A 17,838-nucleotide genomic window follows, 5' to 3' on the forward strand; every position below is an offset into this window, starting at 1 on the left:
ATGGTGGCTCACAACCATCTGTAATGGGGTCTGGCCTGCAGACATACACACAAACAGAATATTGTATGAATAACAAATAAATAAGTATTAAAAAAAAAAAAGAAAGAAACTAGAGCTAATGGGCCAAGCAGTGATTTAAACCAATACAGTTTCTGTGTGATTATTTCGATTCTGGGCAGCCAGGACGAAGAAGCGGCCCTCCTCCAACACTTTAGTACCTGTCAAACATTATTTTTAAACAACTCTTCCTAAAATATTACAATAAGTCAACATATTAATAGATATGTAAGAGGACCTCTTTTAAAAGGCTTAAAAAGTTAATAGCCAAGACATGGTATCAAACTAAGTGTCCAATAGGAATGATGGAGAAAACAATGTGGAATATGTACAAAATGGAACCTTACCACTCAAAGAATGGATACATATGCAGATTCTTTTCTTTATATGAATATGAGTGTTTTGCCTGCATATATGTAGGTATACCATATGTATGCCTGGTGACTTGAGGCCAGAAGACAGTGTCAGACCCCTTGGAACTAGAGTTACAGAGAGTTGTGAACTACAATGTGGGTGCTGGGAACTGAACCCTGGTCCTCTTCAAGGATAACAACAAATGCTCCCCACCACAGAGGCATTTCTCCAGGCCCATATCATGCTGACTCTTAATTCAAACCCACACTGAAGAGCAGAGAGTCAATAGATGTAAGGGTAAGAAATAAAGACAAAAATAGGAAAGGCAATCATTCCAAAACATATCAATGGCATTTGTCAGGGGTGGGAAGGTATTGGTTTAGTTTGGTTTTTGAGACACAATCTTGCTAAAGAACCTTGAACTTGCCATCTCTGGCCTTAGCCTCCCCAATACACATGCCCAGCTCAAATGGCATCTGTTAATGTTCTGTTTCGAGAGTTGGACTGTAAACACAGGAATAAACTTCTCTTTAGATAAGTGCTTCTGTTCAAGAAACAGCTCACTAACGAACGAAAATAAACACTTAAAAAGAAAGCTGTTTTAGATAAAACTAACTTTATTTTTAAACAAAATATATACTTTTGAAACTGAGTTTTCATCTGAATTGCAAGATGTGAAAGAGACATTTAACCTGTCAGTTGTAAAAATACACTGGCAAGCTGGGCAGTGGTGACACACGCCTTTAATCCTAGTACTCAAGAGGCAGAGGCAGATGGATCGCTGAGTTCGAGGCCAGCTTGGTCTATAGAGTGAGTTCCAGGACAGTGCAGACTACACAGATAAACCCTGTCTTGAATAAGCAAATGAAACAAAACAATCAAATTAGCAAAACAACTCAATTCTTGTTTTACTGCTATGATAATTTGGAATTAATCAAAACTTACACACACTAGTCTTTCAATCTTAATTTTTAGAGAATTTAAAACTCTCATAAAACTTTATCCCAAGATCACCAGCAACTCCTCTGGAGTCACTGATGCCAAGTAAGAGCTCTAATCTCTACTGCTCTTTCAGTTTCAGTACTCATTTCTAGGTTTCTTCAATACCTCAGACATGCGAGTTGCTCTTCCATAACCAAACAACTTCGCCTTTATCTCTTCTACTTTCCTCCTGTCATCTTCATTTAATTCTGAAATGGAGTATCCATAGTCATGTCCTAAATTAAACTTTAGATTCAAGGCTGGAGAGAAAAAAAAAATCACAGTTGATATCTAAAAATTGTGAAACTGCTAATTTTTCAATGACTACATGAGCAAAGAAAACCAGCAACATCTGCCCCTTACTGTCCAGCACAAAGCTGAACATGTGGTCTTAAGTCGGTGACATATCAAGAGATCTTGTATGTGACATATTAAGGCTACCTACTCTCCAAAGCAGGGTATTTCTATGTAATCCAGGGTAACCCTGAACTCTGACTGTGTGCAGGGATTACAGGTGTGCCATCACACATGAACTGAAGTCTGAGCTTTGGAAACGTCCTCCACAGACGCACCTCCAAAGAAGCCACTCTAAACGCGGTATTTAAATTTAAATCATTAATCTTAATTTTTCTTCTGATCAGAGTCTCTTTACCTCCCTTAGTATCTGCTATAGTTACTAATGCTTTTATGATACCTAATACTTTAAATTAATAAACAAAACTAGAGAGATCTTGACAGCATCAAAATGTACAAGGAACAGCATAGATTACATCAAGTTAACATCAAGATTCCGAGTCAGTCTTGAAGTTAGTGCTTATGAGCTACTTAGAAGTTACTATCTAAAACATTTCTTCATGCCTTAAAGGTTGTTATGTACATTACAAAGATACTATTAGAGATTAATGAAGTTAATAAATATCCTCTTTTAGACTTCTAACCAAAATTTTAGTACTAAAGACCTTGATAAATGTTTTTCCCATACACCTTAGATCAGCTCCAAACATTTCATCAGAAAACAAAAAGAAAACATACATAGCTACAGGACACAAAATAATTTACAGAAGAGCAAATTGGAGGCATCTGTGTCCCCAAAACAAGGATATTACAATGAAAGAATTAAAGAAGCTCAGACTACTTCCTCAACGTCCATCTGACGTCTCCCAAAACCAGAAGCTCAGACTAGCACTACTGATCATATAACTTATTTATATCTTTGCTTTTGTTTTCCGGATTTTAGGTAGAAAATATAATCATTCTATAGTTCTATAAGAAAATAAATTCAGAAATTCAAATGTCTCAGTTTAAACTGCTAAGCTGTAACGTTCACAAGCCTGCATGTGCCTGTATAAGTCAGTCCTTACCTTGGGCTCGGACCCGACACTCCTCTTCCTCTGCCTTTTTAAGTATCTGTTTGGCTTGATTCAATGAGGATTCACACTGCAGAAGGTACTTCACATGTGCAGCCAAGGAGTCTACACTACCACAGCCATCCTCGCTCTCTGACAATCCCTCCTCCTCGCGGCTATCTGTTATGCTAGTCTTGGGTGAAGTATATGGAAAGAAGTTTAGAAAAACATCAGAAACAGACTCCAAAGACTCGGGTAAATTACTGTCCCATGAGCAGCAGCCATCACTTACTTCACTGCTTGAGTCACTCTTTACGAATGTCATCATAGGGATAATAATTTTATTCCCAATGCCTGTACTGCAACCTTCAGGTTCAGACCTCATTACAGACCTGGAAGCGTCCACCTGCCTGAAAGTTCCATCAAATGCCACCCTCGTTGAGCCTTCTGCTTCCTGTAGAGGACTTCTAAACGTAGTTGAACGAATAAACTCCCAATTTTCAACACCCCTCTGGCAACTGAAATTTGTCTGTGTGCCAATGTCCTTCTGTGCACACTCAATGTGAGGGATCTCCTCCATAAATGGCTCCCTCTGGGTACAAACATCAGTTGTGGAGGGTTCTCTGAAGCAAACCATCTTCTTTGACTGTATAAATGAAACATCGTTAACATCTCTGAAAGGAACCAAGGGAGCAGGGAAATTGCAGCGTTTCAGTGCTATATTTTCTGCTTCCATTAAAAGAGTCTGAATTTCTTTAAGAGTTTTAGAACCATGATCTATATCCCGGATTTCCTCACAGCCAACATCACCAAAACCTGAAGATTCTGGCTTACATATGATAACTCCGTCATCAATCTGAGAATTTAAAGGCATACTGTTTGCAATGAGAGAACAAGACTCAGGAGAATTCAAATTATCTATCAGCTTTTGGGCATGTTCTGAGACAAGTCGGTGCTTTTCACTGTGTGAATAAGTACCAGAAGAAAATGTAGGTAAATCAGAAATCTGGTCAGCTTGACCAAGACAACTTGAAACCTTCAGAGCATCTTCAGTTAGATGTCTGTCTGGCAGTTCCTGGGGGTATCCACAGGATGAATCCAATTTCTCTCTGTGTGAATAAGAACCAGGCAGAGGTACTGGTACACCTGTGCTTACAACTGTTGGTTCTGAGACAGTTAAAATCTTCGGAATATCTTCACTTTGATCTCTATCTGTTAACTGCTTTTGAACAAAAATAGCAGGTTTTACTTTTTGAGGACAGGAACCACGAAAAGCTGTTGGTAATGGAGTCTTTTGATCATCTGGTCCAATCACAGATGAAGCTGCAGGCTTCTCTCTATGTAGGCAGGACCTATGAGTAACTGTTGGCAACTCAATCTTCTGGTCATCCAGCAGATCTGCAGCTGAAATCTTACGTTTCTCCTTATGTGAGTAGGAACCACATGAGACTGTGGGTCTCCTATTCTGGTCAGATAGTCCAGGATCAGTTGAAGCCTTCAGAGAATTTTCAGTTAGAACATCATTTGGTGAGGCTTTTTGATAAAAATCACTCAACTTTTCTCTATGTAAGTAGGAACTAGAAGGCCCTGTTGGAGTCCCTGGTGTCTGTGCTGTAAGTGTAGAACCAGCTGACACTTTCAGGCCCTCTTCTGTGAGATGGTTGACTGGCAACTCCTGTGGAGAGAAAACACTGGCCTCTCTCTGTTTTAAATTTAAAGGTTCTGTTGTTTTCCCAACCTTTTGGACACCTAACGCATCCTCACCAGTACTTGGCAATTCCTGTTCATGAAAATCACTGAGCTTCTCTCTACTTGAGAAGGAAACTATTCGTGCCCGAGTCTTCTGATCAGTAGAGCCAGGTCCTACTGCTTTCAAAGATATTTCAGTAAGATCTGGTGACTCTTGCTGGTAAGAGATGAGGGGCGTTGCATCCTTTGAGTTAGGGACAGAAGGCACTGCTCCAGAATCAGCTAAAATTTGCAAAGCTTCTTCAGTAAGATCTGGCAATTCCTGCTGATAAGAAACATTAGGCGTCTCACTGTATAAGGGAGTAGAGGGCACTACTTGTACTTCAGTTTTCTGTTCAATAGGTTCAGTATCACCTAAAACTTCCAAAGCTTTTTCACTAAGATCTGGAAACTCTTGCTGGTAAGAAGCAGTAGGCCTCTCTATTTTTGAGTGGGAAGTAGAAGGCACTGTTGATATCCCAGTCTTCTGGTCAGTTGGTCCAGGAACAACTGAAACTTTCCCAGAGTTTTCAGTTAGAGGCCTATCTGGCAACTCTTGGTGGTAAGAAACAATGGTATTCTCTAGATTTGAGTATAAAGAAGAGGTGATAAGCCCATCCTTCTGGTCAGCTGGCCCAGAAACAACTAATACTTTGCAGTCTTTTTTAGTTAACTGACTATCTGAAAAGGCCTGCTGATAGAAAATAATGGGCTTTTCTCCAAAAGAATAGGGAGTCGAATTTACTGGTGGCTCCCCAGTCTTCAGGTCAACTGGTCCAGAAGTTAAAACATCTGAAGCTTCTTTAGGAAAATGACCATCTGGCAAGGTCTGTTGGTAAAAAATATTGGATTTCTCTCTAACTGGATAGGAACCTGATGGTCCTGCTGGTGTGCTAGTCTTCTGTTCAGTCAATCCAGAAATCCCTGGAACTTTGAAACACTCTGCAGACAGAGGGTTACCTGACAAGCCAGGTTGGTAAAAAATAATGGACTCCTCTCCAGGGAAGTAAGAACTAGGAGACACTGCTGGTGCCCCAGTGTTCTGGTCAGGTGGTGCAGGAGCAGGTGAAACCTTCAGAGACTCTCCAGGCAAATGACCACCCAGCGGAGCCTGCTGGTAAAAAATATGAGGCTTCTCTCTTTGTAAGAAGGAAGTACAGGTTACAGTTGGCATAGCAATGCTTTGGTCAACTGTACTAGTAGTAGCTGTAGTTTGTAGAGTAGCTGAAGTTTGTAGAGTCTCTTGATAAAGAGGACCTGCCAGGGCTGGTTGATAGAAAATACCAAGCCCCTCTTTTTGTGAATAAATAGAAGGCAATGACATTGTTGGGGTCCCTGTCTTCTGGTCTACTGATCCAGTGGTACCCAAGACTTTCCGGGCCTCTTCAGTTAGGTAGCTGTCCGGAAACTTTTGCTGATGAGAGATATTGAGCCTCTCTTGATATGAGTAGGAGGAAGAGGTTATAGTTGATATTCCAGAGAGCTGACTAGCTGGAGGTGTTGGCTGGTAGGGCAAAACAGGCTTTTCTGCAAGTGATGGAGAAGTAGGGGATACTGTTGACAGATCAGTCTTCTGTACAGCTGGCCTCAGGATAAATGTTTTTGTAGATTTTTCTGTTGAATGACTATCTGGCAACTCCTGTTGATAGAAAACACAGGGAATCTCAACATATGGGTGAGAAATTCCAGACTTCTGGTCAACTGGTCCAGATACAAATGAAACTTTCTGAGTCCCTGCAGGTACATGACTGTCTGGCAACTCTTGGTAGTAAGGAACAGTAGGTTTCTTTTGATGCTGGTAGGAACTAGAAGACACTGTTGGAATGTCAGTCTTCTCATCAGCAGATCCAGACTCAATGGAAACTTTCATTCCTTCAGGCAGGTTCTTTGCTCTGTGAGAATAGGAAAAAGGTAATTCTGATAGTAAAGGAGTCTTCTGGTCACCTCGGCCAGGAATAACAGAAATGGGCAATGCTTCTTCAGTTAGATGACTGTCTGACAATGTCTGCTGGTAGAAAGCTTTAGCTATCTCTTTATGTGGCTGGGAAGCAGAGGTTACTGTTGGAGACCGAATCTTCTCAGCTGATCCAGAAACAGCTGAACCATCCAGAGGCTCTTTGTCTGGATAACTTTCTAACAGAGGATACTGATAGAAAATAGCAGGTTTTATTCCCTTTGAGTAGGGACTAGAGTGTACCGTTGACATCTCCGGCTTCTGAGCAGCTGGCCTAGGAGCAGATGACACTTTCCAAGTCTCTTCAGTAAAATACCTATCTGTGGAAGGGCCTACTGCTGCTCCAGTCTTCTGATCAACAGGCCCAGGAGCAACAGAAACTTTCCAAGGCTGATGGCTCAAATAACTTTCTGGCAAAGCCTGGTAATACAAAGTATGAGACTTTTCTCCATGCGACAGAGAAGGAAAGGGTGGTACAGTTATCCCAACATTCTGGGTAGCTGGTCCAGGAAGAGCTGAACCTCGCACAGTCTCTTCACTTAAATGACTCTTTGCCATTTGTTGGTAGAAAACATTAGGTCCTTCATGTGTGTAGGAAGTAGGGAGTGAAGCTGGACTATCAAACTTCTGGTCAGTAGGCCTTGGAGCAGCTGAAGTTTTCATAATGTCTTCAGGTAAATGACCACCTGTTAGGACTTGTTGATAGAAAATACCAGGCTTCTCTCTTTGTGAATAGGAAGTAGGGATTGCAGGTGATTTCCCAATACTTGGGGTAACTAATCCAAGATGAGGTGAAGTTTGGGAAGCCTCTTCAGATAGACGGCCTTCAGGTACAACCTGTTGATAAAAAATACCAGGCTTTTCAAGTTTTTCTCTATGAGAGTGCAAAATGGAGGATACTACAGGTATTCCAGTCTTGTGGTCAACCAGTTCAGAAAGAACTGAACCGTTCACGGCCTTCTAAATTGAATAGCTAGCTCTCTGGACATCCCTGCTGGGTTTCTCACTGTATGAGTATAAAGAAGAGGGTACTGCTGTTGCCCTAGTCTTCAGGTTGGTGGGTAACAGCAGAAATTGTTAATGACAGGCCTATTGCATGACCACCTGGAAAAATACTGAACTTTTCCCTATGTGGGTAGGAAGTAGAAGGTGCTGACAATACCTTCTGGTCAGCTAATTCAGGAATATTTGCAATGTTCAGCCTCTCTTTAGTGAGATGCTAATCTGTCAATACTTTCATGTTTACAATATAAGCGTGGTGATCAACAGCATTCAGAGAACTTACAGCAAACTGAGACAAATCCTCAAGGGACAAAGATGAGTGTGTTCTGATGTCTGACTCTCCAAGAGTGTTAGTGATATCTGGTTTCAACTTGGATTGAGTAATTGCAACTTTGCCTCCTTTAGAAGTGTCTCCTTTAAAAAGAAACAAAAAAGGAAAATAAAAAATACAATGATTTGTTAATGTTATATAAATACATATTTTTTCAATTCATTTTTTTTCTTTTGCCAATGAGAGATGAGTCAGCAGATAAAGCACTACTGAGCAAGCCTGACAACCTGGACTCAGTCCCTGAAACTCCTGTGAAGATGGCAGGAAAGAACTAACAAAGTCTTTCTAAGCTCTGCTCACGTGCCGGAGTACACACACACACACACATACACACATACACATACACACACACACACATACACACACACACACACACACACATACACACACACACACACACACACACACACACTAAAAAATTTTGAAACTTTAAAAATTCCTTTCTTTGTACACAAATATAAATTAAGAAAGGAAGCTTTATTACTTCAGGCCTTTAAAAATTTAGAATTCTATAGAAATAACAAATGAAATAGATGTAAAGAAGATATTAACTATAAGGCAAACTAAAGTAAAAATAATTAGCAACAGAATTAATAGCGCAAAAATAACAGAATATACATTTACAAATTGTTATAGGTCTTAAAATTGGGAGTTTTTAAGGATTTTCAACTGAATGTTAGGTCTGGGATTTGATTTCTTCCTACTTTCAATCTAAGAGCCTGCTATTATACTATGAATGGTGGCAGGAGACATAAGACCCTCAGTTACAGAAAATAAGAAACAAAATTATTATCCATGGTCCAACAAACCACCAGCTTAGTTAGCTTCAATGTTTCTCTGGATAACCCAGGTCTATTCCCAGCACCCACACAGCAGCCTAACAACCATCTGTAACTACAGTTCCAGAGGATCTGATGCCCTCTCTTCTAACCTCCATAGGCACCAAGCACACACATGGTAAAACATGCATGCAAACAACACACTCATACAAATAAAGTAAAATAATCTAAAAAGTAAAAAAATAAATTAAGAAGACATTTCTCTGGTCCTCAAGTCCAGTGGAGGCATTGAACTTCAGAGCAGATAGGCACTATGCATGTATAGATTCAAATTATTTTTTCTAATATTTATTTTCTTTAAATAAATGAAACTATACAAGTCTCTAAGAAGTATGAAGTACATGGCACAGGGAGTTATTAACAGTTTGGATAAGAACCATTCTGCATAAATAAGGATTCAAGATGGGTAGAAAGGGAATGTGGACATCTGCACAGCACAAAATAACAAAGCTTTCAGTAACGGCAGACTTGTTCTATTTCAGTCAGTTTAAAACAGTAATTTTAAATGACGCTTAATCTGTCTGAATAGCCATTTAAATACATAATACAAATGTCAAAAGTCTGACAGCTTGCTCAATCATCCAGTAATTTACTTAAGAAATATATGTACTGGCCGGGCGGTGGTGGTGCACGCCTTTAATCCCAGCACTCGGGAGGCAGAGGCAGGCGGATCTCTGTGAGTTAGAGACCAGCCTGGTCTACAGAGCTAGTTCCAGGACAGGCTCCAAAACCACAGAGAAACCCTGTCTCGAAAAACCAAAAAAAAAAAAAAAAAATATATATATATATATATATATATGTACTATGTGCTCAGACATTGTTTCAAATACAGACTATAAAGAAGAGACAAACAATCGTACTTCACATACTTTACAAGATAGCAGGAAAATTCACAACAGATAAACCGGCAAAATCATGGTTTGTCAAATGTTGGCAATAAGATTATTAAATATAACAAGTATTATCCATACTTTACATACAAGAAAGTTTCCTCTCTCCAAAAAAGAACTATATGATCGAGTTTCTAAATGTAGGGCTCTTGCTAACATGCACACTCTTGATTCAGCAGGTCTCAAGGTAAAACCTGAAATTCTACACTTCTACAAGTTCCACAGTGACACAGTGCTAGAGTACTTCACAACGTTCAATTCTACTTCTGATTTACAGATCCCTTCTACTGAATCCCCTTCTCTAAAGCTATTGTTGAGCATCAATTGATAACTGAATGTTGAGAGAAAGAGGGTGAGCAATGAGTTGCAAAGACATAGAAGTATCAAGTGTTAATTCTTCGAGAAAACAAAAAGCAAAAGAAAATATGAAACGCAATATAACTTGAGGAGAAAATGTGGGGCATGAATATTTTTATAAAAATATTCATGAAGGCCGGGCGGTGGTGGCGCACGCCTTTAATCCCAGCACTCAGGAGGCAGAGGCAGGCGTATCTCTGTGAGTTCGAGACCAGCCTGGTCTACAGAGCTAGTTCCAGGACAGGCTCCAAAGCCAGAGAAACCCTGTCTCGAAAAACCAAAAAAAAAAAAAATTTCATGAAGTTAATAAGCCAAAACAAACAAGGCAAAATCTTATATCCCCCAAAGACTTTCCAATTTGTCTAAGTTTTTACTTCCTTTTGACTATTACAAAAAGTATTAGCACACCACGAAGGAAGCAAATGAGATGAATGGCCAAGGACTGAAGATATAACCCAGACCTCAAAAGATGGAGAGGTTTATATGCGCTAATGAAACCTGGGGAAAAGGGAAAAGATTAGTAAAGGAAACTTGAAGAGGGGGTAAGAGGTAAGCTGCTAAAAGGGAGAGAGACTCGCAGTGTTAAAGAAGAAATTTCCCTCCAGCTCTATGCAAACTTAAAGGCATATACTTCAAAATGTCAGAAGCATCCATGGTCATAAACCTAGTAATTATATTTGAAAGTGTTTGTACAGGTAAAGAATTCATGATGACAGATGGCTAACTGACATAATTGTAGGGTGCTTTTTACTCTCTCAACCCTGGGAGAGAGAAATAAACACACCAAGTATTACTACTTAGCTCCTGAATTCACAAAGATCATTTTCAGAACTGGGTTGATTTAAAGTTTTGATTACAGAAAAGAAAGGATATTGCCAGAGGAAAGTCATTAATGGACCATAATTGCCTTCCAATGTGAAAGGTGCACCTAATAGAGACGTGATCAAGACTAGAGAGTCGGTCAGGCTTTGCTCAGGAACTCTTCCCAGGAAGCAAATGCTTATTTACATAGAGGCCTCCTTAGGAGACAGAACAGCATACGAGGACCTGAAGCAGTCTTCAGCCTGAGTTAATAAAGCAAACAACACGAGATGCCACCCCAGACCTCCACCCCACAGGTGACTAAGGGCTGCTTACTCATCATTCCAGCTCAGTTGCTAGGCGCATTAACACTAACACACCGAAACAGATCGGTGCATGTGCATTTCTGAGGGTTGGAGAGATGGCTCAGTAGTTGCAAGAGCACTTGTTCTTGCAGAGTTCTGGATCTGGGTTCAATTCCCAACAGCAAAATGGCAGCTCAAAACTCCAGTTCCGGGAATCTAACGAGTTCCAAGGAATCCTCTTAGCCTTTGGGAGCACCAGGTATGCAGAGGGTGCATATAAAACAACCATACACATAAACAAAAATAAATAAAATTATAGAAAAAATAATGGACTTCAGAATAAAAATGGGCTATAAACAGGAGTTTCAAAGCTAAAAACCTATAGGTGGTAGGGAAGGCTCACATGCTGCTCTTGGGCATCAAATCTTAGCAGACTGGCCCTGAAAGAACGTTTCTTTCTTCTCAGAATCAGAGAGATTAAAGGAGATCAGGGAAATGAGGGCAGTGAAGACAGACACTTTAACCCACATTAAGTGACTGACGGCACTGAGACAGACTCTGCACCTCTACATAAACAAGTGACGTAACTGGGAGATAGAAGTCAATTCTCTTGACCAGGTTTCTCTGTGTAGTTTTGAAGGCTGACCTTGAACACACAGAGATCCACCTGCCTCTGCCTCCCAAGTGTTGGAATTAAAGGTGTGTATCATCACCAACCAGCTATTATTTTTATCTAATTAATATTTATTTCTATTTTTACTCAATCCTCCACATTTTTAATTTTTGAAATTATAATTACATTTCTCCCTTCTCATTCCTCCCCATCCTCCTTCAAACTCATGGCCTCTTTTTCACTAGTTGTTATTGCATGAGTGTGAGAAAGAGAGAGAGAGTGTGTGTGTGTGTGTGTGTGTGTGTGTGTTCCTAAATATAACCTGCTCAGCCCACATAATGTGACTTGTATGCGTGTTTTCAGAGCTGACTATTTGGCATTGGACAATCAATTGGTGAGCTCTCCTGGGGAAGACGACCTCTACTGCTCCCAGCTTTCCTCAGCTGCCTACAGTTCCTTGTTAGGGTTGAGGCCTCATGGGTTTTTTCCCCATCCAGTTTGGTATGTCCACTGGCATCAGCCCCTGCTTAATTTATATTTGGACTGTTATGTTGGTGAGACTCCCCTTTTGTTTCTCTCTCTCTCTCTTCCCTATCATAAGCCTCTTACAGAGATTGGCTTAAGTCATATTGACTAAATCAGACAGAGCAGCTCAAATACAACTCTTAATTCATTTTATATACCTCCCATTCTTTCATTCATTTTTAAAATTGCCTTAACTTGACAATTTTTTAGATCAGTTATTTCCGTATGGGAGAAAGGCTCTCTCACAACGCACATGGTGGTTCAGAGCCTCCTGAGTGCTGGGAGGTTGCCTGACTCTATTTCTTTTCTCTTCCCATTCTACCCTGCATTAGAGCCACCTTTTTTTTCCATATTGTTACACCTTTCTACTTACTTTTCTGTTTTTCTCCATTCTAGTCTTGCTCTGCTTATTTTCTTTGTATTCCTAATGTCAGTAACTAATAGCTTAGTATGCACTATATTGGCCTTGTTATTTTATTCCTCAAAACTCACTGGAGTTGGAGGTTTGATGGTTTTTTTCTTGGCTATTCCTCTATCTTCATAATAGTGTTACCCATCAATTGTGGTTACTTCTACAGTTTACAGTCTGTACCTGCAAAAGCTGAAGACCGTGTCCAGTGCCCAGAACATGCGTGCTAAAGGTTAAACTACAAAGAACAATGGCTACTGAATACTATTGAGAAAAACTACACTTCATCCTTATCACAGTAACTTAGTCCTGGATGAATAATGAAAATACTTAAACTGAAAGAAAACAAGTGGTTCAAGAAACCCATCTAATTCTGTATATGCCAAGTTCCAATACAGAAATATAAGAAACATGGAAAAAAATCAAGGGACAGCGATTACTCGAAAAATTCCATTATAGTAACAAATTTCAATGAAAATGAAATAAAAACCAAAGACAATGGAATTCCAAAAACAAGTTTTAAAAATGTCCAACAAAATCAAAGAAAACATGAACAAACTCCTGAATGAATTCAAAAACAACACAAGTAACCATCCAACCAAAATAAGAAAGCCAATACAAGATATAAAACAAGAATTCAACAAAGAGATAGAAATACTAAAAAATCAAATTGAAATTTCGGAAATAAAAAGCTAAGTCAATCAAATACACTGGAAATTCACACCAAAGGAATGGTTTGGGGCTTGAAGACAAGGTAAATGAAGAGCACATTCAGACAATAATAAAAATAAGAAAAAAGTATGAACAGTGCATATGAGACTACTGAAAGACTAAATTAACAAATCATGGGCACAGAAAAAGTACAATCTAAAGGCAGAAAAAATGTATTCAATGAAAAAAAAGAAAGAAAGAAAATCTCTCCTAGAGAAAGAGGTCGTCATCCAGATAGAAACAAGAGGCATTTAGAACACCAAACAGACAAGACAGAAAAGGAACGTTGACATGACATACTGTAGTTAAATCATTAAGTATATAGATCAAAGAAAAAATATTGAAAACTACAAAGACGTGCCAGTCACATAAGGGCAAAACTACCAGAGTAATAGCACATTTGTCACAAGAAATTTTAACAGCCTAGATGTGAAGCTCACTATAACCAGCAATGTTGTCCTTCATGAATGAAGAGAAACGTTCTATGGTAAACAGAAAGTAAAGGAGCTCATGGCCACGACTAAGCCAGCACTGGAGAAGATTCTTGAAGAACTCCTATACACTAAGGAGAGAAAAACACATTCATAAGGTCACAAAGTAAAAATAAGATCTGTTAGATGAGTAACTTTTTCAAATGAAAGGACCAAATCTGATAAACAACAAAACCAAAATGATATCCCTCATTATCATAATTCTGACACAATAACTCAACACGGTAATAGTGGGTTCACATCACTCGCACCAATAGCATGGTATTGGAATAAAAAAAAAGAGTTAACCAAACAACAGTGAAATGAACTTTAAGAGACTTCACAGAACATCCCCACCCAGCTTCTTAGTAGCCTGGGACTGTTTCCAAAAACAGACCATACTTTAGCAAAGCAAGTCTTAACAATTACATGAAAATTAAAATAATTCTTATATTCCATCTGATCACAGCAGAATAAAGCAAGAAACTAACAAGAGAAACTACAGAAAATATGAACAACACACCCCTGATGATGAATGGGTCAAAGAAATCAGGAGAGAATTTTTTAAGCACTGGAATTAAAGCAAAACCAAAATCCTATGGGAAACAATGAAGCAGTTCTGAGAAGGAACTTACAGCTATACATACCAATATCTAAAGTCAGAGCTTTGAAATAGAAAAATAAGAACAAGCCAAATGTGAAATCAGTAAACAAAAATAAGGATCAGAATAGAAACTATTGAAATGGAAACACAAAGAACGGGGAGTCAACGAAACAAAGAAGTGGTTTTCTAACAAAATAAGGTTAGCAAATCCTTAGCCAAACCAGCTGAAAGAAAGAATACCCAAATTAGTAAAATTAAAGATAAAAAGGGGCAATATTACAACAGATAACAATAAAATTCAGAAGATCATCAAGGTATACCAATATGAAAACTCATATGGCAATAAACTGGAAAATCTAAAATCAGATAAATTTCTAAGTACATATTGTCTTAGTTACTTTTTTATTGTCATGGAAATACAGTGACAGAGGCAACCTATAAAAGAAAGCATTTAATTTGAGGCTTACAATTTCAAAGGGTGAGCCCATGACCATCACGGCTACTAACATGGTAGATGGCAGGCAGACAAGGAGGTGTATAATCCCAGAGCAGTAGACCTTACATCCTGACATACAACCACCAGGCAGAGAGAGAGCTAACTGAGAATACTGTGGATTTTTGAAACCTCAAAGCCCACTCACAGTAACAGACATCCTCCAACAAAGCCACACCTCCTAATCCTTCCCAAACAGTTCCATCAAACCACCACAAATGCGAACTACAAAAATTAAACCAAGATATAAATAACTTAAACAGATCTACAACCAACAGTAGCTTTTTTTAAAAAAATGAACTAAAAACATCCAGGCCCAAATGGTGTCATTTGCTGAATTCTACTGGACCTTTTCTAAAACTCTGAATATTTTCTTAGTGTGTTGCACACACAAACACTAGCTGAGATGGTTAAACAAGAATGGTCCCCATAAGCTCATATATTAGAACGCTTAATCACGAGGGAGTGGAACTCTTTGAAAGGATTAGGAGATGTGGCTGTGTTAGAGGAAGTGTGTCACTGGGTTTCAACAGGTCTTGCCAGACCTGGGTTCTCTCTCTCTGCCTGTGGGTCAGAATATAAGGGTCTCAGATACTACTCCAACCACAGTCTATGCGATGTCATGCTCCCCATCATGATAATAGACTAAACCTCTGAAAGTATAAGCAAACTCCCAGCTAAATACTTCCCTTTATAAGAGTTGCCTTGGTCATGGTGTCTCTTCACAGCCATAAAACAATGACTAAGACATCAGTGTAACATTGTGTTTAGAAGTTAGAAGACAACATTCAAAGTCAGTTTCTCTAGGGATCAAATCCCATGTTTGTATAACAAGTGCTTTTGCCTATAAATCATCTCTCTGGCTCTCTACCAAAGCTTTTTTTTAACATTATTTATTGATACACACACACACACACATATATGCACCACATACATGCAGTATCTGCAGAGGTCAGAAGAAAATGTGAAATGGTATGAACTGGAGTTACAGATGTTGTTAGCTACCATGTAGTTACTGAGAATCAATCCCAGGTCCTCCAGAAGAACAGCCAATGCTCTTTAAACATTAAGTCATCTCTCCAGCCCTTACTAGACCTTTAAAGAACATTAAAGGTCCTCAAAGTATTTCATATAATAGAAAAGGAAAAAACACTACCAAATTCATTTTATGAAGCCAGTATTACCCTGATAACAATGATGTATGAGGATCCACAAAAAAGAAAATTATAGACCAGTAAACCAGAAAAACCCAGACACTTAAAATCCCAGTAAAATACTTGTAAAACTAAATTCAATAACACATTATAATGATCACTTACCATGAATGACCAAGTTAAGAGTCATTCCAGAGAATGGAAGAATGATTAGGCATTATGTAAGTCAATAAGCATAAATAGACTCAGAAATCATATAACCATCTCAACAGATATAGAAAATACCTCTATCAAAGTCCAACAACCCTTAATAATGAAAGCCATGAAGAAACTAGAAACAAAAGAAACATCTCAATATAATTTTCTTAAATGGGAAAAAACTGAAAGTCTAAGGGTATCTACCCTTTCCAATCTGATTAAATATATTATTTGAAGTCTTATGAAGTCTTGCCTATAATAATAAGACAAAAATAAAAGAGGTACAAATAGACAAGAAAAAGAAGTCAAAAGTACTCCTGTTTGCACACAATATGATCATATACTTAAGAAGTAGGACTTAGTGAGATGATTCAGCAGGTAGAGAGTGTTTACCATACAAGCCTGGTAACCTGAGTTCAATTCCCAGAACCCATAATGGAAAGAGAGACCAACTCTCAAAACCTGTCCCCTAAAGTCCAGCAGGCACCAAAGAGACAGAGACAACTGAATTTCTGAAGCAATCTGACCAGTCTGCCCAGCAAATGATAGTTTCTAACTATATTTTCTTTAAAAGTTCTACTTTAGTGGTATCATCTATGTGAACATTCTTAAGGAGACCTTTCTGGTCCAACACTTAAGGACTTAGAATGACTGTCCATTTTCACAAAGAAAGGAAGAAGAAAATCTTAGATGGTGGTGCTTGTAGATTTAAGGTTTGGCAAGGGCATCTTACAAATAGAGGACGCCATTGTACTGTGTTCATATTCAAAGAAGGTGACAAGGGATCATTCCAAGGTCCTTACTTTAATTGGCACTAAGAGTCCTTGTGATCTCATTCCCTACCAAAGGTTCCACTTCCTAATACTATCACTAAACAAGTAAGAATTTCAGTGTGAACATTTCAGGAGACACAATCATTCCAATCATAATGAATTCCAATGTTCACAGAGGAACACTTTTCATGACTTAAAGGCAATAGCAACTGAGCTCAAGAGAAGTGTGGATGCAAATAATCTTATACAGAAGAGCATGGGAGATCATTTTGAAGAAGAAAGCAGTATTATCTGCTGAGGGAGGTGGTATGATGTGGGATGTCCTTCTGTACACTGTGAATGTGTGTTGTTTTAATTGATTAATGAATAAAGCTGCTTTGGCCTATGGCAGGGTAGAATATAGCTAGAAGGGAAAGTAAAACTGAATACAGGGAGAAAGAAGGTGGAGTCGAGGGAGACACCAGCAGCTGCCTGAGAAGGAAGGTATGAGGTGACAAGCCTCGAACATCATGGTAAAATATAAACTGATAGAAATGGGTTAATTTAAGTTGTAAGAACTAGTTAACAGTCAATCTGCTAATAGACCAAACTGATGTGGGAGTGATTTCTTATTAATAAAGAAACTGCCTAGGCCCATTTGATAGGCCAACCCTTAGGTAGGCAGAGAAAACAGAACAGAATGCTGGGAGAAAGAAACTGAATCAGGGAGTCGCCATGATTCTCCCACTCCAGACAGACACAGTTAAGATCTTCTCTGATAAGCCACCTTGTGGGCCACACAGATTATTAGAAATGGGTTAGCTCAATATGTAACCAATAAGAGGCTAGAGCTAATGGGCCAGGCAGTGTTTAAAAGAATACAGTTTCCATGTAATTATTTCGGGTAAAGCTAGCCATGCGGGTGGTCGGGTGGCGGGACGCAGCCCAGCCCTGCTGCTCCAAA

The 17,838-nt window shown here is 39.0% G+C and overlaps 1 protein-coding gene across 1 annotated transcript in view; it reads right to left on the reverse strand.

Moving 5' to 3' along the window:
* The window catches only part of Alms1 (ALMS1 centrosome and basal body associated protein), a 126,044-nt gene that overhangs the window by 70,180 nt on the left and 38,026 nt on the right, over window positions 1-17,838 (reverse strand). The window contains exons 8-10 of the mRNA XM_041635530.1: window positions 7,706-7,836; window positions 2,754-7,257; window positions 1,519-1,652 (exon numbers count right to left, since the gene is read on the reverse strand). Coding sequence (XP_041491464.1) covers window positions 1,519-1,652; window positions 2,754-7,257; window positions 7,706-7,836 — 4,769 coding nt within the window. The remainder of the gene's footprint in view (window positions 1-1,518; window positions 1,653-2,753; window positions 7,258-7,705; window positions 7,837-17,838) is intronic.

The sequence above is a fragment of the Microtus oregoni genome, unplaced genomic scaffold, assembly GCF_018167655.1.
Source record: "Microtus oregoni isolate MIOR12 unplaced genomic scaffold, Mior012 000002F_ref0000024, whole genome shotgun sequence".
Classification (NCBI taxonomy): domain Eukaryota; kingdom Metazoa; phylum Chordata; class Mammalia; order Rodentia; family Cricetidae; genus Microtus; species Microtus oregoni.